The sequence below is a fragment of the Trichechus manatus genome, unplaced genomic scaffold (assembly GCF_000243295.1).
Source record: "Trichechus manatus latirostris isolate Lorelei unplaced genomic scaffold, TriManLat1.0 scaffold00023, whole genome shotgun sequence".
Lineage (NCBI taxonomy): Eukaryota > Metazoa > Chordata > Mammalia > Sirenia > Trichechidae > Trichechus > Trichechus manatus.
In genome coordinates, this window is record NW_004443959.1 from 18425106 (window position 1) to 18452418 (window position 27313).

Consider the following 27313-nt stretch of genomic DNA (forward strand, 5'->3'; position numbering starts at 1 on the left):
GGGAGGTGAGAAGGAAAGGTGAGTGGATGATGTAAGGAAATAAAAAACCTGTCTTCTAAAATAAGAAGCCGATAGTCATGTCTGCAACTTAAAAATCAAGACGTAGCAGTAAAAACATTGAAATAGATGCAAGAAGAAACTGAAAAAATGTTGAAAAGTGTCGCCTCTAGAGAGTGGGCTGGGGAGAGGTGTGGCAGCAATTCGCTGTTTTTCATTACAAGCCCTGTGTTGTTGCATTTGTTGTTGTTGTTAGGTGCCGTCGAGTCGGTTCTGACTCATAGTGACCCCGTGTACAACAGAACGAAACACTGCCCGGTCCTGCGCCATCCTCCCAATCCTTGCTATGCACCATCCTCACAATCCTTGCTATGCTTGAGCCCGTTGTTGCAGCCACTGTGTCAAGCCATCTCATTAAGGGTCTTCCTGTTTTTTGCTGACCCTCTGCTCTACCAAGCATGATGTCCTTCTCCAGGGACCTGACTCTCCTGACAACATGTCCAAAGTATGTGAGATGAAGTTTAGCCATCCTTGCTTCTAAGGAGCCTTCTGGCCGTACTTCTTCCAAGACAGATTTGTTCATTTTTCTGGCAGTCCACGGTATATTCAATATTCTTTGCCAACACCACAATTCAACGGTGTCAATTCTTTGGTCTTCCTTATTCATTGTCCAGCTTTTGCATGCATATGAGGCGATTGAAAATACCATGACTTGGGTCAGGTGCACCTTAGTCCTCAGAGTGACATCTTTGCTTTTTAACACTTTAGAGAGGTCTTTCGCAGCAGATTTGCCCAATGCAATACGTCGTATGATTTCTTGACTGCTGCTTCCATGGATGTTGATTGTGAATCCAAGTAAAATGAAATTCTTGACAACTTCAATCTTTTCTCCGTTTATCATGATGTTGCTTATTGGTCCAGTTGTGAGGATTTTTGTTTTCTTTAAATTGAGGTGTAATCCATACTGAAGGCTGTGGTCTTTGATCTTCATCAGCAGGTGCTTCAAGTCCTCTTCGCTTTCAGCAAGCAAGGTTGTGTCGTCTGCATAACGCAGGTTGTTCATGAGTCTCCTCCAATCCTGATACCACGTTCTTTTCCATATAGTCCAGCTTCTCAGATTATTTGCTCAGCACACAGATTGAATAACTATGATGAAAGGATGTAAGCCTTGTAGAGCTACTTAACTTTTGTATTCTTTCATTAAAAATAATAATAATAAACATTAAGTAATAAAATGGGCAAAACCTTTGATGATAGTTCTTCAAAAAGTAGAGTAATGTTTGTGATGTAGCCATTTCTTATGTAGATTCATCATATGAGCAGAGGGTATAGCACTGAAGTCTTAATTCAGGAAAGGTATTTCTACAGTGATCTAAGCTAACGTAATTCACATGCCCATCCAGTCACTGGCCAAGCTTTGGCTCTCCTTAGTCTCCTCTTCTGCACCCTCACTGCTGCTGACGTAGGTTCTATCTGTCATAGTTTCTCACCCAGGCTATTGCAATAATGTCCTACTTGGCCTTCCTACCTCCAGCCCCAATCCATGACAGTTATCATCCAAGCTGCTGTCAAAGTGAACTCTCTAAAAGGCAGAATTTACCATTATTCCCTGGCTTAAACTATCCCAATCCTTTCTTATTGACTAAAAAATCAAATCCAATGTCCTTAGCAAGGCAAATAAGGGCCTCCACGATCAGCTCCTGTCCATCTTTATAGCCCCATTCGTCACTCCGCCTCTTGGTCTCTCCCATGCCCAAATAGGAGGCTACAGATACTCTTAAACTGTTTGCTACTCCCTAAATCCACCCGGCTTCTTCCTGTCCTTCTAATGCTAACTAGCCCTTTCAAACAAACATTCATATTGAAGTAGCCACTCAGACTTTGCCTCCTCTATGAAAGCCTGCTTCATCTTCCCTTGTTAGGTACCATCCATGTCATCAGATCACATGTATCCCTTTAAGGCCGGGCTTTGAACTGGTTCTGGTTCGAATTCCTACTGAGAGTTGGCATTTCTAACAAGTTCCCAGGAAGTTATACATTAAGAATCATCTGGGGATCTGGTTAAAATATAGATTCTGATTCAGTATATTTGGTGGTGAAAATGCAAGTTCTCAGCAGGGAACTTTTTAGAAATGTAACTTCTCAGCAGGGGTTCAAACCAGAACAGGTTTGAAGCCCTGCTTTAAGGAGATCTTAACTGACATGGAGGAGTCCCTGGGTAGCGCCATTGGTACACGCTCAGCTACTAACAAAAAGGTTGAGGTTTGAACCCACCCAAAGGTGCCTTGGAAGAAAGGCCTGGTGATCTGCTTGCGAAAGTTCACAGCATGAAAACCCTATATAGCATAGTTCTACATTGCAGCACGTGGGGTCACCATGAGTCAGAATCTACTTGATGGCAACCGGTAGGTAGGTAATTCACATGGATTCCTGTCCCTACTTGACCTTGAGTTCCTCAAGGGCAGGAACTGTGATGACTATCTTTCACTCACAGATGAATACAGAAAGGTAGTAAAACCAAGGGTGAAGTACGCAAAGTGTTAGACTGCTTGGGTGCGAATCCAGCTCTGCCATTTACTGGCTGAGTGGCCTTGGGCAAGATAAGCTCTCTGTACCTCAGTTTGCTCCACTGTAAAATGAGAATAATAACAGTGTCTGTGTTATTAGGACTGTGGAAAGTATTGCTTGAATAGTACGTCAAATCCTAAGACCGTGCCTGGGAAAAGAATAAGCAAAGCACTATGTAAGGGTTAGCCCTTCTTATTAATTTTATCATCATCCTTTTTGTCCTAACAATTATTGCTGCACTTGAGGACACTCAAGAATGCTGTTGCATGAATGAGTGCAGATATGAAGCTAGGCAGCCTACAGAAATGGCTCTTCAATATGTCTCTTCTCAGGCTTCTTTTCCCACACAGCATTTTTAACAGAGACTGAGCAGCGGTTGCCTCTCAGGTGATCTCATGGGCAAGTGGCAGCCACTAGGGGTGATGGAGGAGATCCTCTGCACTCAGCTGCTGTCTCCTCTGGCTTTTAGGTTGGCATTTGTTTATGAAAATGAAGCAGGTCGACTTGTACCTTTTGCTCATTCAGAAGGCCAGAGCATTTGTGCAGGGAGGCCCTGGGGGAGCTGTGTGGGAGTCCGTGCAATCCTACAGCGATCCTGTGGCTGTACCTCTTGCATCTGACCACACCACATGGCTGTGGCCCCTGAAAGTAGACTTTCCCTAGGAGCAGGTGAGGGGAGCCCCAAGTTTCATCTCCAGGAAGTGTCATTGCTACAAGGATTTACAACCAATGCAGACAGCTCCCATCTCTGGGGAATTTGTTTGAGTATAAACATGGAATGGCCTTATTTTTCTAATGCTGTTGTCATTAGTTGCCCTAAAGTCTCTTGTGACTCACGGTGCTCTCTCAAATCCTTTCTTCCCTACTGTGGTAACAGCTCCCGCGATGACAGCTTATTTTGAGCTCATGACGGAGCTGTTGTTTTTGGTTACTAACATAGTTGTATTTCAGCTCTTAAAGTTCATTCTTCTTTTAAAAATTCCATTCTCATATTTGGTTGAAAGCACTCTACATCCCAGTCTTCTCTCCCACCATCAGTGGCTTGGGGAAAAGGACAGCCGCCTGCTCTCCCTCTCTCTTCCCAGCCCCTCTGTCTCCGGCATTGGGGTGTGGAGGAAGAAGCAGTGAGGTAAACCACCCCTGCCTTGGCCTTGGCTGTGGTAACTGAGCACCTCCACGGAGTAGCCTCTTGTCAAAACTCTTCACTCCTCCAAACAGCAAGTTCCTCCATTTTCTCCCTGTTTCCTTATTTCACTGAAGTGAGGGTGGGTCTGAGTCTTTCCAGTTAGGCCCAATCTGCCCTTGTCTGCAAGCCCTGGGTGTTTGCAGAGGAGAAGGGTTTCCCCCAATAAATAAAGAGATGCATGATGGCTAGGATCCCACAGTACTCACAAAAGGCCGTTGGCCCATGATTCGGTCAATATACTATGAATTGCAAGAGGAAATGAGTAGTAAGAAACAAAGCTGCTGCGAAGCCTTCCACTCTCCCTCTTTCTGTAACTCCCATTCATTCAACAAATGCTAATTAAATGCCTATTATTAAATGCATATGATCAGGAACTGATGGTACTGAAGGAAGAAGTCCAAGCTGCAGTGAAGGCATTGGCAAAAAACAAGGCTCCAGGAATTGATGAAATACCCATTGAGATATTTCAACAATGGATGCAGCACTGGAAGTAGTCACTCATCTATGCCAAGAAATTTGGAAGACAGCTACCTGGTCTACTGACTGTAAGAGATCCATATTCACACCTATTCCCAAGAAAGGTGATCCAACCAAATGTGGAAATTATCAAAACAATATCATTAATATCACACACAAGTAAAATTTTGCAGCAGATCATTCAAAAGAGGCTACAGCAGTATATTGACAGGGAACCTCCAGAAATTCAAGCCAGATCCAGAAGAGGATGTGGAATGAGGGATATCATTGCTAATGTCAGATAGATCCTGGCTAAAAGCAGAGAATACCAGAAAGATGCTTACCTGTGTTTTACTGACTCTGCAAAGGCATTTGACTGTGTGGATCATAACAAATTATGGATAACATTGCAAAGATTGGGAATTCCAGAGCACTTAATTATGCTCGTGAGGAACCTGTACACAGATCAAGAGGTAGTCATTTGAATAGAACAAGGGGATACTGCATGGTTTAAAGTCAGGGAAGGTGTGCATCAGGGTTGTATCCTTTCATAATACTTATTCAATCTTATGCTGAGCAAATAATCTGAGAAGCTGGACTAGATGAAGAAGAACGTGGCATCAGGATTGGAGGAAGACTTGTTAACAACCTGCTGTATGCAAATGACACAACCTTGCTTGCTGAAAGTGAAGAGGACTTGAAGCACTTACTGATGAAGATCAAAGACCACAGCCTTCAGTATGGATTACAGCTCAACATAAAGAAAACAAAAATCCTCACTACTGGACCAATAAGCAACATCATGATAAATGGAGAAAAGATTGAGGTTGTCAAGGATTTCATTTTACTTGGATTCACAATCAACATCCATGGAAGCAGCAATCAAGAAATCAAAAGACACATTGCACTGGGCAAATCTACTGCAAAAGACCTCTTTAAAGTGTTAAAAAACAAAGACGTCACTTTAAGGACTAAAGCGAGCCTGACCCAAGCCATGGTGTTTCCAATCACATCATATGCATGCAAAAGCTGGAAATGTATACGGAAGACTGAAGAAGAATTGATGCCTTTGAGTTCTGGTGTTGGTGAAGAATATTGACTATACCATGACCTGCCAAAAGAAGGAACAAATCTGTCTTGGAAGAAGTACAAGCAGAATGCTCCTGAGAAGGAAGGATAGCAAGACTATGTCTCACATACTTTGGACATATTATCAGCAGAGATCAGTCCCTGGAGAGGGACATCATGCTTGGTAGAGCAGAGGGTCAGCGAAAAACAGGAAGACTCTCAGTGAGATGGATTGACACAGTGGCCGCAACAATGGGCTGAAGCATACACAATGATCGTGAGGACGGTGCAGGACTGGGCAGCATTTTGTTCTGTTGTACATAGGTTCGCTATGAGTCGGAACTGACTCGAGGGCACCTAACAACAACAATTAAATGCCTACTGATGTGAAACACCAGGATAAACTCTAAGCCCAGCACCAGGGGCTGGGCTTGGCCATAGGAGTGGCAGAGATGTCTCCCTGGCATAGAGAATGTGTTCTCTCTCCGGGGCTCCAGAGCACACTATTGGGCACTGGCATGCTTTTTTGGGGAAAAAACTCCAAACTCTAGATCTTGGTGTTAGAAGGGTCCACAAAGGCATCTCTTTGCCCTGAGATACGAATGAATCTGATAAAGAATCTGATGCAGGAATTTCCTGGAGCTGAGAGAACCATTCTTCTGCTCGCTTCCCCACACAGCTGTTGAAACCCTAGAGTCCCTGGAAGCAAATGTAAAAACTGCTGCTCTATTCAATAAGATAACTTAGACGTTAAATGCAGGAGAGTTGTTACCAGTTACACTGCATTAGTGTTTGCTTATTGATAAACATAATATTCAATCATCAGGACTAAATTAATGATATATTAAAAAGCAAACAAAACAAAACAAAAAGAAACCTGTTGCTGTCAAGTCAATTCTGACTTATATCAACTCTACAGGACAGAAGAGAACCACCCCACAGGGTTTCCAAGGAGCAGCTGGTGGATTCGAACTACTGACCATTTAGTTAGCAGCCAAGCTCTTAACCACTGTGCCACCAGGGCTCCAAAATACATAGTATTAGTATGTTAAGAGTATGTACACTATATACGTGGTATATTACATATCATTTAAATTATATATTATACAGCAGGAGCCCTGGTGGCACAGTGGTTAAGAGCTCAGGCTGCTAATCAAAAGGTCAGCAGTTCAAATCCACCAGTTGCTCCTTGGAAACCCTATGGGGCAGTTTTACTATGTCCTACAGGGTCGCTGTGAGTCTGAATTGACTTGACAGCAATGGGAATGGGATGGGATTGTATAGCAATTGTATTATAATACCAGTACCAATTGCCCTCAAGTCGATTCTGACTCAAGGCAACCCCACGTAAGAATAAAAACCCACCAAACCCATTGCTGTGGAGTCAATTCCAACTCATAGCAACCCTATAGGACAGAGTAGAACTGCCTCAGAGGGTTTCCAAGAAGCCGCTGGTGGATTCAAACTGCCGACCTTTTGGTTAGCAGCCAAGCTCTTAGCCACTACACCACCAAGGCTTGTAAGGGTAAAATAATGAAGTAAGTAAAATAACATGGTAGCAAAAATCAATGTAAAGAAAACCACTTTGCATCTTGATGTATCGAATTGTTCTCATAAGGGAGTATTGGATCATACTCTAAACTTCTCCGAGTCTTGTCTCCCGTTTCTGCAAAATAGAACTGACGGACGTCAAATTGAGGCGGACTCTCGTCTCTATTGGAGGCGCGTTAACAGTACACTTCCCTGGAGTCTCACTGTCCAGGGTTATTTGTCACTACGTTTTCTCACTGCACACAGTTACCTTCTGGGCAGTGAACAAAAGTTTCTTAACAACCCGCAACCTTACTTTCTCTCGAATTACGTATTTTCCTTCTGAATGAACAATCATCCCCAAAATATCGTTTAAACCATTTCCACCACCCACCCCAGCCCCACCCACCCCGGGAAGTTTTTATTTATTTAGGTATTTTCAGTTGTAATGTACTCCCAAAGCAAGTTCCTTTTAGGCTGAAGTCCTGATTCATACATATTTCGGGAGCTCCTAAGATCTCCTCTTGAAACCCTTCTAAAGGTTTTGCCTGGATCCTTAATTTGGAATTCTACGTGCTGGCTCCTGGTGCCTAGATGTCTGGAGCCCGAGGCAAGCTGGTGAAGCGATAGGTTAACTATTTGCTGCCCAGAACTTCCTAGCACTGAGATTCGGTGACTTTCCAAATCTAAATCTAAGGTCAGAAACAATCCAGTTTTCATTAGCGAAGACTTTTCCATAATACCCTGCTGGATCTTAATCTCAGAACTTACCCTCGCTCTACCCTGGGACAATCACTGGGGGTTTCCTTCACTGGCAGGGAGATGGATGTGCAGGCTTTTTTTCTTAAGAAATCTCAACCAGCTCTGCCCCCCGCCCAGGAGCCAGCTAAGCCGCGGCCCATGCAGAAAGCAAAGTGAACGTGAACCCGAGCCGCCACGAGGTGGCAGTGCTTCCCTCCACGTTAGGGAAGTTCGGCAAGCTTAGCAAAGCTGTCTAGGCCAGGTCCACGGAACAGGATTCACTTCCAAATTTGACCCAACACTGACGATTTCGTCACGGTATCGGAGTGGAAGAAATTGAACACAAGGATGTTTAAATAAAATTCATGATTCTTTGAGCCCATCTTTGCTTCCTAATTTAGTTTCTGAAACTCTAAGTTTAAAACTCATTCAATAATACCGTTATTTGTCATTCCTAGCCGGCAGTTTTATTAACTGAAACTAGGACAAGTAATATAAGGCTGTCATTAAGTTTGGAACTGAGTCTCAGCTTGGGGTCCAGGAATCTGCGTTACAGATAGCTTCCAGATCATTCGGGGCAAATTCAGGTTAGTGACCTCTGGATATACTTGATTTAATTTACTTCTGCTACATTTTACTTTACTGAACATTTCTCCCCATTACTTTCTATCCATGCAGTGAATTATAACTTAATTCTGACTATTTAAGGGAAAAAAAAAGAAGCTAGCTACCCCGCCTACTCTGGTAGGATGGATTGTAAGGATTAAATGAAAAGCACACAGGAGAGTGTAGAGCACTGGTTCATCTATAATGGAGCCTGTATTTATGTGTCATGTGTGTGCGCGTATGGAACCCCACAAGGAATCCCTCAGAGGGAGCATGGAAAATGTGGAAGCCAGTCAGAGAGGGGCAACGAAAGCTGAAAAGATAATATATGAGGAAAAGTAGAGGTGGGCTAAGAAATCCTGGGCAGGTTGGCCTGGACAACTATGTCTCGTGTCTGGGGGCCAGTAGTGAGTTGCTTAGGGCCAGAGGGGTGGGAAAAGTATGTAGTTATTATGCGGATTCAAAGAAATAATACAAATGAAAGGGCCAAGGCATGTGTGTGCTTCCTCTGCTTTTCCTTCCTCAACGTTAGAACCAGAAAGCACCTAGAAAACACGGAATCCTCTGTTTTCTAACCACTCTGAGCCAAGACGTCCCTCCTTCATTCATTATTTTATTCGTACAACAAATGTGTATTAAGTATTCACTATGTTCCTGGTGGAGTCCCTGGGTTATGCAAACAGTTAAGGTTGGTGATTGGAGTCTACCCAGAGGCACCTCAGAAGAAAGACCTGGCAATCTACTTCCCAAAAATTAGGGACTAAAAACCCTATGAGCACAGCTGCCCACTTTGCAAACTAAGGAGCACTGGTGGCGCGGTGGTTAAGAGCTACAGCTGCTAACCAAAAAGTCGGCAGTTTGAATCTACCAGCTGTTCCATGGAAACCTATGGGGCAGTTCTACTCTGTCCTGTAGGGTCGCTGTGATTCGGAATCTGCTTGACGGCAGTGGGTTGGTTTCGCTGAGTTACAAACTAAAACACTAAAGCTTAGGGAGGGTCATATTGTTAGCTGCCATCAAGTCAGCTCCAACTCATAGCAGCCTTATGTACAACAGAACAAAACATCGCCTGGTCCTGCACCATCTTCACAATCGTTGCTATGTGTGAGTCCATTGTTGCAGCCACTGTGTCAGTCTGTCTTGTTGAAGGTCTTCCTCTATTTCGCTGACCTTGTACTTTACCAAGCATGATGTCCTTCTCCAGGGACTGGTCCTTCCTGATAACATGCCCAAAGTATGTGAGACAAAGTCTCGCCATCCTTGCTTTTAAGGAGCATTCCAGCTGTAACTTCTTCCAAGACAGATTTGTTTGTTCTTTTGGCAGTCCATGGTATATTCAATATTCTTTGCCAGCACCATAGTTCAAAGGCATCAATTCTTCTTCGGTTTTCCTTATTCGCCATCCAGCTTTCACATGCATATGAAGCAATTGAAAACACCATGGGTTGGGTCAGGTGCACCTTAGTCTTCGAGGTGACATTTTGCTTTTTAAGGCTTTAAAGAGGTCTTTTGCAGGAGATTTGCCCAGTGCAATGGGTCTTTTGATTTCTTGATTGCTTCTTTCATGGGTGTTGGTTGTGGATCCAAGTAAAATGAAATCTTTGACAGTCTCAATCCTTTCTCCATTTATCACGATGTTGCTTATTGGTCCAGTTGTGAGGATTTTTGTTTTCTTTATATTGAGGTGTAATCCATACTGAAGGCTGGAGTCTTTGATCTTCATCAGTAAGTGCTTCAATTCCTCTTCACTTTCAGCAAGCAAGGTTGTGTCATCTGCATAACATCTAATCCTGATGCCCCATTCTTCTTCATATCGTCCAGCTTCTCTGATTATTTGGTCAGCATACAGATTGAGTAAGTATGGTGAAAGGATACAACCCTGACGCACACATTTCCTGACTTTAAACCACACAGTATCCCCTTGTTCTGTTCGAACAACTGCCTCTTGATCTATGTACAGGTTCCTCATGAGCACAATTAAGTGTTCTGGAATTCCCATTCTTCACAATGCTATCCACAATTTGTTATGAATCACACAATCGAATGCCTTGCATAGTCAAGCAAGGTATGTATGGGCTTAAATGTGTTCCCTCCCTCATCTGTAGTGCACAATTTAACATGGTTTTCACCACACAGGTGAAATTCTGCACTAAAACCCTAAAACCCATTGCTGTCAAGTCAACTCTGAATCATAGCGACCCTATAGGATAGAACAGAACGTCCCCATAGGGTTTCTGAGGAGCACCTGGTGGATTCAAACTGCCAACCTTTCGGTTCGCAGCCAAACTCTTAACCACTATGCAAACAGGGTTCCAAATTATGCACTACAGATTAGAAAATAAGCACAAGTAAGCCCGTGCGTACCTTGCTTATTGGGTAATCCATCTCTGGGATGAGAGCAGGAAAAGGAAAAACAAATACAGTCAGGAAGCATTGTGGGCATTTGCCAGATTGCACGTAAGAGTATTGTCATGGATTGAATTGTGTCCCCCCAAAAAAGTGTCACCTTGGCTAGGCCATGATTCCCAGTATTGTGTAATTGTCCTCCATTTTGTGATCTGATTACATGTTATCAGGAGGGACCAGTCCCTGGAGAAGGACATCAAGCTTGGTAAAGTAGGGTCAGCAAAAAAGAGGAAGACCCTCAACGAGACGGATTGACACAGTGGCTACAACAATGAGCTCAAACACAACAACAATTGCAAGGGTGGTGCAGGACCGGGCAGTGTTTCATTCTGTTGTACTTAGGGTTGCTGGGATTTGGAACTCAATGGCACCTAACAACAGCAGCAATTTTCCTATGTGTTGTAATCCTAATCTCTGCCTGTGGTTAATGAGGCAAGATTAGATTATGTTAGAGGATTAGGGTGGAATGCAACACCCTTACTCAGGTCACATCCCTGATCCTATATGAGGGGAGTTTTCTTGGGGTGTGGCCTGCATCACCTTTTACCTTATAAGAGATAAAAGGAGAGAGACATAAGTAGAGAGATAGGGACTTCATGCCACCAAGAAAGAAGCACTGGGAATGGAGTGTGTCCTTCGGACCTGGGGTCCCTGTGCTGAGAAGCTCCTAGATCAGGGGAAGATTGATGACAAGGACCCTCCCCCAGAGTCGCCAGGGAGAGAAGGCATTCCCCTGGAGCTGGTGCCCTGAATTTGGACCTGTAGCTTCCTGGACTGTGAGAGAATAAATTTCTCTTTGTTAAAGCCATCGACTTGTGGTATTTCTGTTACAGCAGCACTAGATGACTAAGATACGTAGTTTGGCTGGCGTAGAGAATTAGTGCAGGAAGCAATAGGAGGCAAGGACCCTGCCCGGTCAGGTAGAGCCTCTAGGAAATAACTTAAGCATTTCGACACTGCCCTGTGAAAAGCCATTGCAAGTTTTTCCAGGAGTAGCATCATCAGAGCTGAGCTTTCAGGAGATTATTTCACAGCAGGATGTAGGATGAACTGAAGGGTCGAGGATCCCAATGAAGAGATAATTACAGGAGTTGGCACGTGGTAATAAAGGCTTGTTAAGAGGGGTGACGGTGAGAATGGGACAGGGATAGATTTAAGAGATGGCTTCCATCTCTAACAGCAGCAGTGTCTCACCTCAGGGCAGTTAGGTCAGGAAACATTCGCTGGGTGCTGCTCTAAGCCAGGCACTGTGCTAATCACGTGTGTGAACAGCGGGAACGGCGTTAAAGTTAACTAGTTTATAATTCCCATCCTGACTTTCCATACTGTTCACCTCTCCATCCAGTTTGATGTGATTCATAACCACACGTGGCCGGATCTTCTAGAAGCTGCAAATTAAAATGACCAGAGAGGTTTAAAACAAAGGAAATATGAGTCGGCTTTCCCATATTTTCTGGAAAATTACACCTATGCAAGAGAGTTCTACCTTTATATGACATTCAAGAATTGTTGTTGTTAGCTGCCCTCCGGTCGATTCCAACATGGTACAAATACACTCCATAGGGTTTTCAAGCGTGCGACCTTTCAGAAGCAGATTGCCAGGCCTTACTTCCTACGTGCCTCTGGGTGGATTTGAACCACTAACCTTTCAGTGAGTAGTTCAGCACTTAATGATTTGCGCCACCCAGAGACCAGCAAACTTTGTCATGTCGTGACCATACACATTATGCCATAACCGATATTGTAATGCATATACTGGATATAGGAGGTTATGTGAACATTTTAAACATTTGTGTTTGCTCACTGGTCAGACTGCTTTGTGACCAGATTCACCGTCAGAAAGCAGCTGGGTCTTTGTTTCAGCAGTTGCGGTCCTTGACAAAAGCCACAGCAGCCTTCATACAAAAGCATCCACCCCGGGCCTCCTGACGTTCCTTGCCATCTGCAGCTTTTCTTCCGCTAAGACCCAAGGGGGCTGCAGCTGCATTTCTCTCTTTGGCAGCACTGAAGAGTTTTCCTTTAACTTGGAAACCTGAGAAAATTCTGCTCACTGTCCTTTGCTAGGATGCTTCCTTCATCTTCCAAGATCTCCAGCACTTGCCACACAAGAGCATGTTGTTATGCTGGCCTCGTTACCTCCACCTGCATCTGGACCTCTCGCCCGCCAATCCGTGCTATCGGTTCTAAACAGTCCACTCGGTCTGTAGAAATAGACCTTTAAATAGCTTACCTATTTGTAATATGGAAACCCTGGTGGCATAGCGGTTAAGAGTTCAGCTGCTAACCAAAAGGTCGGAGTTTGAATCCACCAGGCACTCTTTGGAAACCCTATGGGACAGTTCTACTCTGTCCTACAGGGTCGCCATGAGTCGGAATCCACTCGACGGCAATGGGTTTATTTGTAATACAAAATGGGGTTATATAGATTTATTCTTTCAAAAGTATTGAGAACATATTCTATTCCAGGCACCGTTCCAACATAAGGATATTGCAGTAAACAACATATATATACATATTTCAAAATCTTGTCCTCATAGCTGTACATTCTTATTTAACTTCACAAACATTTTCACATAGATATTTTATTTTATTCCCATATTACCAGTGACCAAATACAAATGTTTCAAATGTTTACATTACCTACTATATCCAGTATATGCATTACAATATCGGTTATGGCATAATGTGTATGATCATGACATAATGCATTTTGCTGGTCTCTGGGTGGCGCAAATTGTTAAGTGCTGGACTACTCACTGAAAGGTTAGTGGTTCAAATCCACCCAGAGGCACCTAGGGAATAAGACCTGGCAACCTGCTTCGGAAAGCTCACAGCCTTGAAAGCCCTATGGAGTGTAGTTCTACTCTGCACACACGGGGTTGCCACATGTCGGAATCGACTGGAGGGCTGCTAACAGCAGCAACAATTCTTGAATGCTATATAAATGTAGAACTTTGTCCTGAATGTCAGATAAAATCCTAGTAAAAGAATTCTGTGCTGATGGGGTCAGCCTGCGTTCAGTTTCAGTAAGGGAGGGAAGTGATTTTAAAAGCCAGTTATACTACCTGAGTTCAAAGGACCTTAGCAGATTTTTTGGTAACTACTTGTTTTACAAACGGAAACCCTCATGGCGTAGTGGTTAGGAGCTATGACTGATAATCGAAAAGTCGGCAGTTTGAATGCACCAGACGCTCCTTGGAAACTCTATGGAGCAGTTCTACTCTGTCCTATAGGGTTGCTATGAGTTGGAATTGACTCCACGGCAACGGGTGTGGTTTTTGTTTTACAAATAAAACTCTTGAGACCCTTAGTCAGAGGAGGATTTACCAAGAAGCTGAGACCGTGGGTGATACAAATAGTTAACGCGCTTGGCTGCTAGCCAGAAGGTTGGAGGTTCCAGCCTCAGAAGAAAGGCCTGGCGATGTTTTTGCCAAACATCAGCTATTGAAAACCCTATGGAGCACAGTTCTACTCTGACACTCAGGGGGTCGCCATGAATGGAAATTGGCTCTCCAGTAGCTGGCTAATGAAGCTTAACTTTCCGGTCCCCTCCCTTGCCCAGGCTCCTGAGAGTGCTGAGATTTTCAGGGAGGTGTGTTAGTGTTCTGACTGGGGATGGGGAGCAGAGGGTGAGGTGGGGCCTGAGGACGGGACTTGTGGAGAGAGATGTGATTGCAGTGTTCTGTTGCCTGGGCTCCTCCAACCTCCCCTACTTGAAATTGACTTGGACTGGGGTTGGCCTTCCCTATCAGCTTCCCTAAAGCTGCCTGCAAGAGTAGCTTACACCCCCAGGGAAAAAGTAGTTACAGGCCAAAACAGAATTTGAAGAGCACAGAGATTTCCGGAGAAAAACAGCATACGGGGTTATAGATTCTATCAGGAGCAGAAATAATAATTTAATATTGGCCGGATTAATATGGAAAAAGAAACTAGCAATATGAAACAAGAACAAGAATACAACATGAGGAGCATGACTTGACTTCTGGGGACTCCTGGCCCAGAGCTATGAGTTACATGACTCGATTTCTGGGGACTCCCGGCCCAGAGCCATGGGTTATATGACTCGATTTCTGGGGACTCCCGGCCCAGAGCCATGGGTTACATGACTCGATTTCTGAGGACTCCCGGCCCAGAGCTATGGGTTGCAAGTGTGAAGCTGGAGAAGCAAGAGGAGCACTCCTTAGCTCCTGTCCTGTTTCATCCACTCACGGCCACGCCAGTGAGGTCCCCGAAGGTTTGCCTATCTCCTGGTGCTTCTCTCTCTAATTTGGCAACTAATGTTGGAGAAGGGAGAGGGCACTGGGACAGGACCTACTGGTGGGAGCGCTAGAAGATTTTATAAGGTTAAAGTCCCCGTTGCCCTTTGCCCTGCCTGTGTATTTTATAGCTGCTTTAGTCGTTGCACTGGTGCTACTCCAGAAGCATCATTAGAAAATATGATTCACTACCACAAGGTTTCGGGAAATGCCACAAATATGGTGATTATTTAACATTTTATGGATGTTATAATCTAGTTACTAGATACAAACTTCACATTGAAAAGACAACTAAGACCTTCAGTGTAAATTACAAAGAACAGTAAAAATACTTCTTGTACAAACATAGGTTTCTGCTAAGGAAAATTTGTCTGAAGAGATATTTTAAAAGTCACATTATATATAATGACATATATATATATATATATATATAAAGGAGACATTAAAGAGACATTTCTAATAATTATGGAAACTGCCTACACTACCATTGGGTGTTAGATATAGATATATCACTTATATACCATTATATACATATATATATATACATAAAATTTATTTTGCCCTTATATGGAGTGCTTTGTGAACTCTGTCCATAAGTAGAGTAAGAGTCTACCTCTCTGAATTCTGGGCTTCTGGTAAACCGAGTTCTCTAGAACGTAGCCATGAGCCCTGCCATAAGAAAGGGAAGACCGCTAAGATGCTGAGATACTTGTCACAAAGCCCATGCACTTGATGCCATAAGAGGTGCTCACGATAAATGACCTACTGTCTTCAACAGATTAATGTCAAGAAAGAAGAAAAAAGAAAGAGGAATCATTAGATTAAAAGACCCTTAACAGAGATATCCACCAAATGCAAAGTGAAGATCTAGTTTGGAGCCTTCATTAAACAAACCAACTCCTAAAAAGTTATGAGACAACTGGGGAAATTTGAAGACAGGCTGTATATTTGATGATATTAGCAAATTAATTTGAAAAACTCAGGAGAGATAATGAGATTTGCTTACGTTTTTACACCTGGGATTTATTTCTAAATAATCTATTGGGGGAAGTGGGAGGGGAGATAGTTGAAATAAGATTTTCCATGATGAGTTCATTATTCTGTTCTCTCTACTTTTACATACATTTCAAATTGTTTGTTTTAAATTCAACCTTTGTATAAGTTTGACATTTTCCAAAATAAAATAGTTTTTTAAAGCAATATATTCACACTATAAAATTCCAAATAGCTCTAGAAGGTATACAGTGAAAAGTATATCTCCCTCCCCCCTCAGAATCCCATGTCCCCTGACATCATCCCAAGAGGCAACACTATAGTCATAATCTTATGTATCAATCCACAAACAGTACATGAATATACAAATGTAAGCATTACACATCCACACACATCCCTTCATCTTGGTGTATACACAACTAGGCATACTCTATATGTTGATCTTTACTTTTTGTTTTTTTGTTTTTCCCATTTTCAGATAGCCTTTCATGGGCAACTGGTCTAAGAAAATAATGTTGCTGCGCTTTGTTTGCAACCATTTTCTCTGCTGGACTTTGAGGCTCTCCTAAGACTTGTGACTAATGGGCCATTTCGTTTCTTGTTGTTCCCAGTTTGTCAGGATGCCCCAGGGCGACATCAGCAATGAAGAAAGCAAAGCTGTCTGGAGAGCAGATGCTAACCATCAAACAGCGGGCCAGTAACGGTAACCACGTTCTCGTCACATTTTTCATTTCATCTACAGATCAGAAATAAGCCCACAATTATATAATATAACCTCAGCTCTTGTATCCTTTAATTATGCTAGGTCTGAGGACAGTTGTACTTGACTTTTCTTAGAAAGCAGAAGCAGAAATAATTCTGGTCATATCTGTAGAGCTAATCAATGTAGTCTTTGGAACTCAGTCTTTCTAAAAGTTGTCTCCTAGACTTTGCTACTCACCAGTATCACACACCTAAAGTCAAAAGAGACTCCAGCATTAGGTGACCTGCTCCCCAAGAAGCTCAGGACAGAGGCCACTTCTTTTGCTCTTCCCTCCTCAGGTCCTCAGGCCTCCTCCCCTTCGTGTCTTAACTGTTGTTCGTTGTTGTGGAGTCAGATCTGACTCATGAGGCCTTATGATAACAGAACGAAGCAGGGCCCTGTCCTGCACCTTCTTCATGATCTTTGATGTGCTGGAGCCCATTGTTGCAACTATCGTGTCCATCCATCTCATTGAGGGTTTCCCTCTTTTTCGCTGACCCTCTACTTTACCCAACATGGTGTCCTTTTCTAGCGATTGGTCCTTCCTGATGACGTGTCCAAACTAAGCGAGCCAAGGTCTTACCATCTTCGCTTTTAAGGAGCGTCATCCTGGGCCTTCCCAACTAGATGAGCAAAGTAAGAGGAGCACTAGGCTGTACAACAGTTAAAGAACAGCAGCACCTCTCCTCTTCTTCCTTCTCTCCTTTCACCCTCAGCTTGTCCAGCTACCTGAAAGATTTTCTTGAATCTATCCGTGAGGTCCATCTCCCACTGAGCATCTTTCTGTGGCCCCCAGCTTGTGACAGTGTGTATGAAGTGCTATAGACACTTCAGGAAAAGCACGAAGGAGTGAGGAAAGCGGCTGAAGTCCCGTTCTTCTCACATTGACTCTGCTCCCCTTATAAACATTTTAGCTTGCAGCTCTTCAGCAAACTTGTCACCTTTTTACAGAAGTTGGTCGTTCACTTCTCCCCCTCTAAAGAAGATTGTAAAGAAGAATAGGGCTTAAGTGAAGTTGGATTTGCCAGGAAACTCATGAAACAGAAGCTTCTGGGTCGCTCACTTGCAAGGCCCATACTTAATTTTGTATTCTTCACCAGAATGCCAAGAGTATATGGTCTTCAAACCCCACAAAACCTGGGTCATTCCAGGGCTGAAGGCTCTTCAACCCACCAAAAATATATCCGTCCTACAAAAGTGTCCTCAGGAAGAACTATTGATGCCCCTGAACCGTAGCATTGCTCAAGGGTTGCCTCCTTCCCCCATGTAATCGGCGTATAATGAGACCAAATCTGAATAGCACCCTAGTCTGCTGGTGAATGAAATCTGGGGGCTGTAGTCAAGGCAGTGCTCTGTCTGCCACTTAACCATCCATTTGGAATCCTGAGTACAGTGAGAGACAACGGTGCTAGCTCAGCATGCACCTGCCTGCAAAAGTGTGGTCTCTGCCAGTGGAAAGCACAAAATACTCCTTAGTATGTGGTCAATGAGTTTAACAAAAAATAACATGCATGATATTCCTGTGAGTCTAGCATTCTTTCTCACAAGTTTACTTCTGTTCAACGTACAATTAGGTGCTAAAGAAATAGACATTAATTAAAGAGTCCCTGCCTTCCTCGATGGGGCAAATGGTTAACGCGCTTGGCAACCACCAGAAATGTTGGAGGCTTGAGGGCACGCAAAGGTACCAGAAGAAAGGTCTGCGGATCTACTTCCAGAAAATCAGTCGTTGAAAATTTTATGGTACACAGTTCTACCCTCACACACATGGAGTCGCCCTGAGTCAGAGTTGACTCGATGGCAGCTGGTTGGCCTTCAAGAAGTCTTCAGCTCAGCCTGTAGAATCTCTTCCTGGAGTAGAAAATGGCCATCACAAGGAACTCAATTTTAAGACGCCAGGATAGCCAGTGTCCACTTCTCTCTCAATCATTAAGGTGCAATACTCACTGCCAGAAAGGAAACACCCACTGCACTCCAACAGTGTGCCAGGCACTTTCCAAAATACCTCACGTGGCATTTTACACTCAAATAACCCCACTGTTAAAGCAGAAATTCTTAATAAATTGATCTGAGTATATGGCAAAAATTTATTGCTCATTAATAAAGAAAATAACAGGTGGCATTGCATTTAAAAAAAAAAACAAAAGAAAGGAATGAAGGAAGAAAAGGAAGGGAGAGACGGAGGAAGGAAGAAAAGAAAGGAAGGGAGAGAGGGAGAAAGGAAAGAAGGAACAAAGGAAAGAAAAAAAACGTTTGGAAGGAAGGAAGGAAGAGAAAGAAAGAAAATCGGGAGAGAACAGATTGCATATGGTAAAGGAGGAAATGTTTACACCTGTGTAAGGTCTACCACGGGCAAATGGTGAACAATTTTACAGCGCTGTTGGTCTGGCAAAGCCATCAATGTGCCATCTCTTTATCAATTAGCATGAGTTAACACTTACCCATTGCCATTGTTGATTCCGACTCATAGCCAGAGTAGAACTGCCCCATAGGGTTTCCAAGGAGCAACTGGTGGATTTGAGCTGCTGACTTTTAGGTTAGCAGCGGGAGCTCTTAACCACTATGCCACCAGGGTTTCCGAGTTAACACTTAGGACATCAAAAATTCAGAACCTATAATTTCTATAATTCCAGCCACTAACTGTTAATCAGAAAAAATAAGTCGTATATCAGACAGGTTAAAACAAGCAATTGGACTGTGGCTTTTAGTTAGAGGAACCAAGCAACAAGGTTTCATCCCTGCAAGGAACCAATTAACACACAGGTTCTAGATGGTCACATGGCCTCCTCAGCTGGACGCAGCTCCTGCTGCTCCTTGGACCACTCTTCACTAATTTCGCTGGCATTTAATCCAAGTCGCTGGATACAGTTTGATTAATTCTAAGTTTTCGGACAAAAAAATTTTTCTGCTGTAGATCTTATTACAGATGAAGAAGCTGAGAAGTCCAAGGTCACTCAGAAGATAAAGCTGCAGAGAGAGATTCAAACTAGATCTTTATAAATCCAGAGCCCATGCTGGAAGCCTGGAGCTATCTTTCTGATTTTACTGTAGTCTGACCTGACACCACTTGTACAAAGACCAGGGATATTTATTACTAAACGAGTATACTTTCAGTGAAAATGCTACAATAGAGGATATAGAGAATATCTAGAAAAATAGGATCTATTGTGCGTCATCTCTGTATTGCTAATTAAAGGACACAGACAACAGGAACTTTACTACTGCTCTTCAAAGGAGAGAAGCACAAATATTCCATCTTCCAGTGCAATTATAGTTGTTTTTATCATGGCAACCCTATGCATAACAGCACGAAATGTTGCCCGGTCCTGTGCCACCTTCATGAGTGTTGGTATGTCTGAGTCTATTGTTGTGGCTACTGTGTAGTACCTTCCAACCTAGAGGACTCATCTTCCAGCACCATATCAGACAACACTCTTTTGTGATCCATAAGGTTTATCAGTAGATTGCCAGGCCTTTCTTCCTAGTCTTTTTTTATTCTGGAAGCTCCACCGTAACTTGTCCACCATAGGTGACCGTGCTGGTATTTGAAATATCAGTGGCAATAGCTTTTAGCATCCTAGAAACTTGCAAGCTATCACAGAACGACAGACTGACAGACGGGTGGTGGACCATATCCTTAAAAGTCAGTAGACTTGCTTTTATGTTGGCAATGAATATTGAATAGACCACAGACTGCCAGAAGAGTGAACAAATCTATCTTGGAAGAAGTACAGCCAGAATGCTCCTTAGAAGCAAGGATGGTGAAACTTCATCTTACATACTTTGGACATGTTATCCGGGGCGGCGGGGGGACCAGACCCTAAAGAAGAACATCATGGTTGGTAAAGTAGAGGGTCATCAAAAAAGAGGAAGACCCTCAGCGAGATGGATTGATACAGTGGCTGCAACAATGGGCTCAAATGTAGCAACAGTTGTGAGGCGCAAGACCAGGCGGTGTTTTGTTCTGTTGTTCGTGGGGTCGCTATCAGTCGGAACCAACTCCAGGGCACCTAACAACAGCTATGAATGTGCAAAAGACTGTCTCTTTCTCTTTCTCTTTTTTATCAAGTAACATGAATGCAAAACCTTACTGAAGTCACTTTTAGGCCTTCATATGTAACAAATGAGCCAGGAACACTCCTCTCCCCCAGTTTAGAGTACTAAGAAGCATCAAGGAGCTTGATTAAATTAACCACCGTTAGGTCCATTCAGTTGCTAATGCTGACTTGGGCAAGTTCCTGTCTTTGGATTTTAGCTTTTTCTCTCAAGCATTTATCTGAAAAGGAAGAGAATTATTCTAAATGTCTTTGAATATCCCTTCTGGCTCTAAAATACTTTTTTTTTTTTTGGACTTGGAAATATCTGCTGTCATCTCTACCCCAACAAGGTTATCATTATTTTCTTGATCTCCCGAATGATCTCATATAATTCATTAGTACTCAGTTCTATCCCAGCAGCCACGTGTAACTGAGAACACCTTTGCAAAAGACGTCATTATATGCCGTTAGCATCCTGCCTGAAGCTGTGCTCTCCCCGGCTTTGTTTTTCGCCAAGGCTTTGGCAGAGAAGGAAATGTGATAACACACTTTTTCTTTCTTTTATTATTATAGAAGAAAGGAAGCCAAGGAAATGAGCTTTAAATTTTAGCGAGCACTTACAAGGCCAAGCGCTGTGTTGGCGACTTCGTATATTTTATCACACTTAATATCCCAACAACCTTGAAGAATAGGTACTGCTGTTTCAAATTTACCTATGGGGAAAAGGAAACTCCAAGAGGTTAATTCATTTGATCAGGCCAAGGAGCTAGTGAGGGTTACCAGTGTGGTCTAACGCTGAAGCTCTTACCCTTCCCTAAGACAATGTAGATCGTTCAGGAGCTATCAAGACCTTCAAATAAATCACGATCTTATTACACCATAGTGTGCCAATTTGAGCAAAACCGCCTTTCTTTTGTGACGTTAAAAAAAAAAAATTGTTGCCGTCAAGTTGATTCCGACTCATAGCGACCTTATAGGACAGAGTAGAGCTGCCCTACAAGGTTTCCATGGCTGTAAATCTTTACAGAGGCAGACCGCCACATCTTTCTCCCACAGAATGGCTGATGGATTCGAACTGCCGACCTTTTGGTTAGCAGCTGTAGCTCTTAACTACTGCGCCACCAGGGCCCCTTTGCGACGTTATGTTATGTTGTATTTTGTTTGAATTTAATGGACAGATTTTCTGGCATCTGAAATGCCACGAGGTAAAGGGCTCAACACTCCTGGGACTCAAGGGTCAGTAAAGAAGTCCGACCAGGCACCGCTGGTGCCTCCCTAAGACACGGACAAAGGGATTTTCCAGGCAAACAAGCAAGCAAGGTGATTTCTTCCTACACTCGCTTCTGCTGCTTGCCTTGTAGTAACAATTCCAGTCCGGAATAATAATAATAATATAATAATAATTCTGGACAGGAAAGTAAGCAGCAAAAGCAGAATTTAGGAAGAAATCACCCTGCTATTTGCATATCAGGAATCCCTGGTGGAGAAGTGGTTAAGTGCTCAGCTGCTAACCCATAAGCCAGTAGTTGGAACCAACCAGCCGCTCCATGGGAGAAAGATGTGGCGGTCTGCTTCCGTAAGGATTTACAGCCTTGGAAACCCTGCGGGGCAGTTCTGCTCTGTCCTATAGGGTTACTCTGAATCAGAATGGACTCGACAGCAGTGGGTTTTGGTTTATTTGCGTATCACTTCTCAGATAACAAAGCTCTCCCCTAAACTCAACTGCAGAACCAGAGGACTTTGAGAACTGGGTCTCCAGCCCAGACCTGGCCCCAGGTTGCACCTTACTAAGGGATGAGCCAGGAGAAGTCTTTTATGCCAAGTTTGGTGCTCCTTCCACTCTGTAAGTGGGCTTCACACAGAGGTACAGATGCCCATGGGATCCACACAGTTGTCTAGGGGGAATGTGGACGTGCATAGCTTTAAGGAAATTAATTTCCAGACTGTCAAGCTGCACAAGTACTCTCTCCGGAATCTGAGAGGCTGAGCACACTTCTCTGATCTGCCAGTTCTTTTTTCTACCACCATTTCACCACCTACCTTCTTCATCTTCACAAAAGAAGTGATTGCCCCTCCCTAGCCTTTCAGTGGATTGAGCCAGGATTCAAACATTTCCAAGGTACCTAAAAAAGGGTTAATTCAAGAATGTTTGGCTCCCAGGGAGCGTCCCAGGAGGGCAGAGCAGAAAGGACTTCAGAAAGAAATATTGAAGAGATTGGGCGCCTTATTTCATCTAGGCAAAAACTCAGGGGACATTTTTCATAAACTAAATGTTCTGGTCCAAGATTTTCATGAAGAAACTAATTTGCTCTGTAAACTTTCACCAAAAGCACAATAAAAAAAGATTTATTTTCATTAAAAAAAACCCATTGCCGTTGGGTCAATTCTAACTCATAGCAACCTGACAATATAAAATTTTCTGGAAATCTAGATCCCTGGCAATTATTCAAAATCATGATAAAAATTTTTAGACAGCAACCTTAAAACCTGTGAGGGGAAATGTGTTTTCTTTTAATTAAAAAATACGGTAAGCAAAATTATGGTAAACAAAAAATGAAGCATACAGTATCATCTATTTTTATAATTAGTCAACTCACATTACTGGGTCAGCAGAACAAAAATAATTTTCAGTGAAAACATAAACTTAGAGATGATGAATTCTCTAATACTGTTGGGCTGTCTCAAGCAATACTTAATTTTTAGCATTCAGCTACCATTTAGTGATTACTCAATAGGGGGTAGGCATCTTATGTAGATTAGTTTACTCCTTACATCCACCTAATGAAATCTTGTTGTTAGTGCATGCTGTCGGGCTGATTCCGACTCATAGTGACCCTATAGGACAGAGTAGAACTGCCCCATAGGGCTTCCCAGGCTATAGTTTTTATGGAAGCACACTGCCGCATCTTTCTCCTGCTGAGCTGCTGGTGGGTTCAAACAGCCTACATTTAGGTTTGCAGCCAAGCGCTTATCCACTGTGCCACCAGGGCTCCTACCTTATGAAATAGGTACTATTATTATCCATCATTTTGTAATGGGGGAACTTGAGACTTAGAGTCATTAAGAAAATTGCTCATTAGTACAAAACTCTTAAGTGGCAGAATCTAAACTTAGATTCCAGGTCTGTCATGTTCCAAAACCCAGGCTCTTAACTCCTAACTTCTTATGCCCCTTATTATGACAGTCCAGAAATGCCTATGTACTTTAGGAAATTTCCCCAGGTCATGTGAGATCTATCCACTGTTTGGATGTTGATTTTTCATGAAGGATAAATAGAAAATAAGAATCGTTAGAAACTGTTTTATAAAAATTCAAAGTAAAGCAAAATGGCCCTTGAAGATTTGACCTATATTCAAGAAAGACCACATTCTCTTCTCAGAACTTTATCAAAATTTTTCTAAATTTTAATTTGCAAGAGTCTAACCTCAAGATATGAGGCACTCGTGGTTCAGTGGTAGAATTCCCTCTCAACTTCATGTAGGAGACCCGGGTTCTATTCCCGGCCAATGCAGCGCAAGCACAGCCACTGCCCATCTGTCAGTGGAGACTTGCGTGTTGCTGTGATGCTGAACAGGTTTCAGCGGAGCTTCCAGACTAAGTTGGACTAGGAAGAAAGACCTGGCGGCCTACTTCTGAAATCAGCCAACGAAAACTCTATGGATCACAACGCTCTGAGCTGCGACCCACCAGGGGATGGTGCAGGACTGGGCGGCGTTTCATTCTGCTGTGCACGGGGTTGCTATGAGTTGAGGGGGACTTGACAGCAGCTAACAAAAACCCGAAAATAAAGATGTTGACATTTGTGGGTGTTTTATATGCTTAACTTTACATTAGCCACCATTTACTAAGTACCTCCTACATGCCAATTAAGGTGATATCATTGGAGTTTTGAGACACTATTTTTCCACAATTCTCTGAATTTTATAATAAAAAACCCGAAACCAAACCTGTTGCAGCTGAGTTGATTCTGACTCATAGCAACCCTATAGGACAGAGTAGAACTGCCCCATGGGGTTTCCTGGTGGATTCGAATTGCCCACCTTTTGGTTAGCAGCCATAGCTCTAGCATCAAAAAACCAAGCCAAACCCATTGCCATCAGGTCGACTGCGAATCATAGCGACCCTGTAAGACAGAGTAGAACAGCCCCACAGGGATCCCAAGGCTGTAATCTTTATGGAAGCAGACTGTCTTTCTCTGGTGGAGCAGCTGGTGGGTTGGCACCATTGACCTTTTGGTTGGCAGCTGAGCGCTTTAACCACTGTGCCACCAGGGCAGTCCTCAAATTGCCTATTCTGAAATGGGTTGTTTTACTTGAATTTCCCTCAAAGACCCTCAAAAGAAATCACAAAAACATGGAGTCCTGGTGTGAGGAATAAGCAGGACTACAGACCATTTCTCACTCCTTTTATAAAGAATTATCCAAAATTACATATCTTCCTCAAATCGCTCTGGAGGATCACTCTTGGTGGCTGCATAAGAAGAGCTGAACGCCTGTCTTCTTGTTCACAGGTTCTAACGCTGAATCAATCTTCAGTGAAATACAATAGTGCTTATTCTTTTTGATACTTTTGCTGTCCTGCAAATTAAGTAATTAGAATTTCTGCTAAATTTTTAAGAGAGAACCAGTGTTTTTCTTTTATTTATTTATTGTGTTTTCTTTGCACAGTGTATCCATATACTGTGGGAGATTAAGAAACTTTGGAGAGAAGCATTTCCCTTCTCGGTAAACAAAGAAATGAGAGTTGGAATGAATAACAGTGGCTTCTGAAGAATAGCCTGGACCTGTAAGAACAGGGAAATTTTAAAAGTCAACTAGGCTTCAGGGCATAGGAAAACAGATGACAGGATTTTCTGTGTTTTTTACAAAAATGTGACTGAACTTCTCATTTACACAACTTTAGTCTTCAATGGAAAAATGTGACCCACACCTAGGCAAAGAGAAGTTTTAAAATTTTTCACACCTCAAAAATTAAAGAAATATGACATGAAGAACTTCCTCAGAAATCTTAACAGAAATGTACTTGGCAAATACACCCATCTCAGGCCTGGTGGATCAAGGTGTTATGGTATACAAACTGTAGGCCTAAATTTACACAATACATGTTCTCAATGCATTGGGCACCTTCTCTCAATTTATACAATAGATGTTCTAAATGAATTTGGACTGCTTGCAATTTAAAGAAATTCTGTGGTGAATTCTTGTTAAATGATAAACTATTTTATTTACAAATGCAGAATTTTTATGCACTGTGTATTCTTATCTTGCGTGTGTACTCTTATCTTGAGGTATAACTGACTTGTACTGTATAAAATAATTACATTAGCCACTACCTTGATTGAGGGCCTCTTATGTGCCAAGTATTATTAGGTCCTTTATATACATTATCTCAATCAATCTTGAAGTCCCTAGGTGGCGGAAACGTCAAGCCCTTGACTACTAGCTGTAAAGTTGGTAGTTTGAACCCACCCAGAATTGCCTCAGAAAACAGTGCCTGGTGATCTGCTTCTAAAAGGTCACAGCCTTGAAAACTGTATGGAGCAGCTCTACTCTGCACACATGGGGTCACCATGAGTCAACTAACTAACAACAACAACAGTCTTAACTCCTAAGGGATGGTAGGTATGTGAGCCAACAATCCAGACCTCGCACCTCTGGGTGCTGAAAAAGGTATGAAAAACTGTGACAGGTGCTCAAGATCAATTTGTCTGAGAAGTCTGCTTTCACACATAAGATGTTGATGTAGGGGAGGAAATAATTCAGAAGGAAAGATAGTTAGATGGGAAATAAATGAAATGCCATCACACGTTCTTACTACTTCAAGGAGAAATGATAATGTTGTGGAAGCGATGTTGCTCTTTTCTGCAGGATTGCTTACTTTCTTGAATTGTTCTCATTTCCCTAAAACAGAACGAAACGTAGCAACTAAGAACCAACCCCATTTATCCCCCTGCTTTCCCTTTCTCCTTGACTTTTAAAAAATCTAAGTGGAGAGAGTCGTGGCACATTTATCTGTCCTCGACTGGTCTATGCAGGATTTTTGGATTGTTTTATTCCAGCAGTCTCAATGAATTGCATCCCTTTCCATCTATAAGCTTAAAAAGGCATCTTTCCCACTCTGAGCTCCCCTCAGAGGCCTTGGCTAATGTATTTTCCATTGAATAAGGATTCCTTGTTGTCCTGTGTGACCAATGGGAACAGCAATCACATATCATGGATTTTCAAGAATATTTGCACTTGCAGGAGCCCTGCTGGTGCGGTGGTTAAGCACTCGGCTGCTAACTGAAAGGTCAGCGGTTCGAACCCACCGGCCGCTCCGCGGGAGAAAAATGTGGCAGTCTGCTTCTGTAAAGATTTTAGCCTTGGAAATCCTATGGGGCAGTTCTACTTTGTTACATAGGGTCACTGTGGTGGGAATCGACTAGATGGCAACAGTTTAGTTTTTTTTTTTTGGTTTTCGCACTGGCAAAATTTCTGCTCTTTCCCCCACTGGAGAACACTCAACCATGTGAGAGCAAACGGCTAAAAATGAAAAACAAGGTGGATCTTTCGGATCTTAGCTGTGGGAAGTTGTCAAGGATATCATTTTACTGGGATCCACATTCAACACCCATGGAAGCAACAGTCAAGAAATCAAGCAATGTACTGCATTGGGCAAATCAGCAAAACACCGCTTTAAAGTGTTGAAGAGCAAAGAGGTCACTTTGAGGACTAAGGTGCACCTGACC

At 42.9% G+C, this 27313-nt stretch overlaps 1 protein-coding gene across 4 annotated transcripts in view; it reads left to right on the top strand.

The window, feature by feature from the left end:
* Positions 1-27313, top strand: part of MYT1L (myelin transcription factor 1 like) — a 216084-nt gene that overhangs the window by 175697 nt on the left and 13074 nt on the right. For all 4 annotated transcript variants that reach the window (XM_023728299.1, XM_023728300.1, XM_012554559.1 and 1 more), the window contains exon 17: positions 16419-16510. In XM_023728299.1, coding sequence (XP_023584067.1) covers positions 16419-16510 — 92 coding nt within the window. The remainder of the gene's footprint in view (positions 1-16418; positions 16511-27313) is intronic.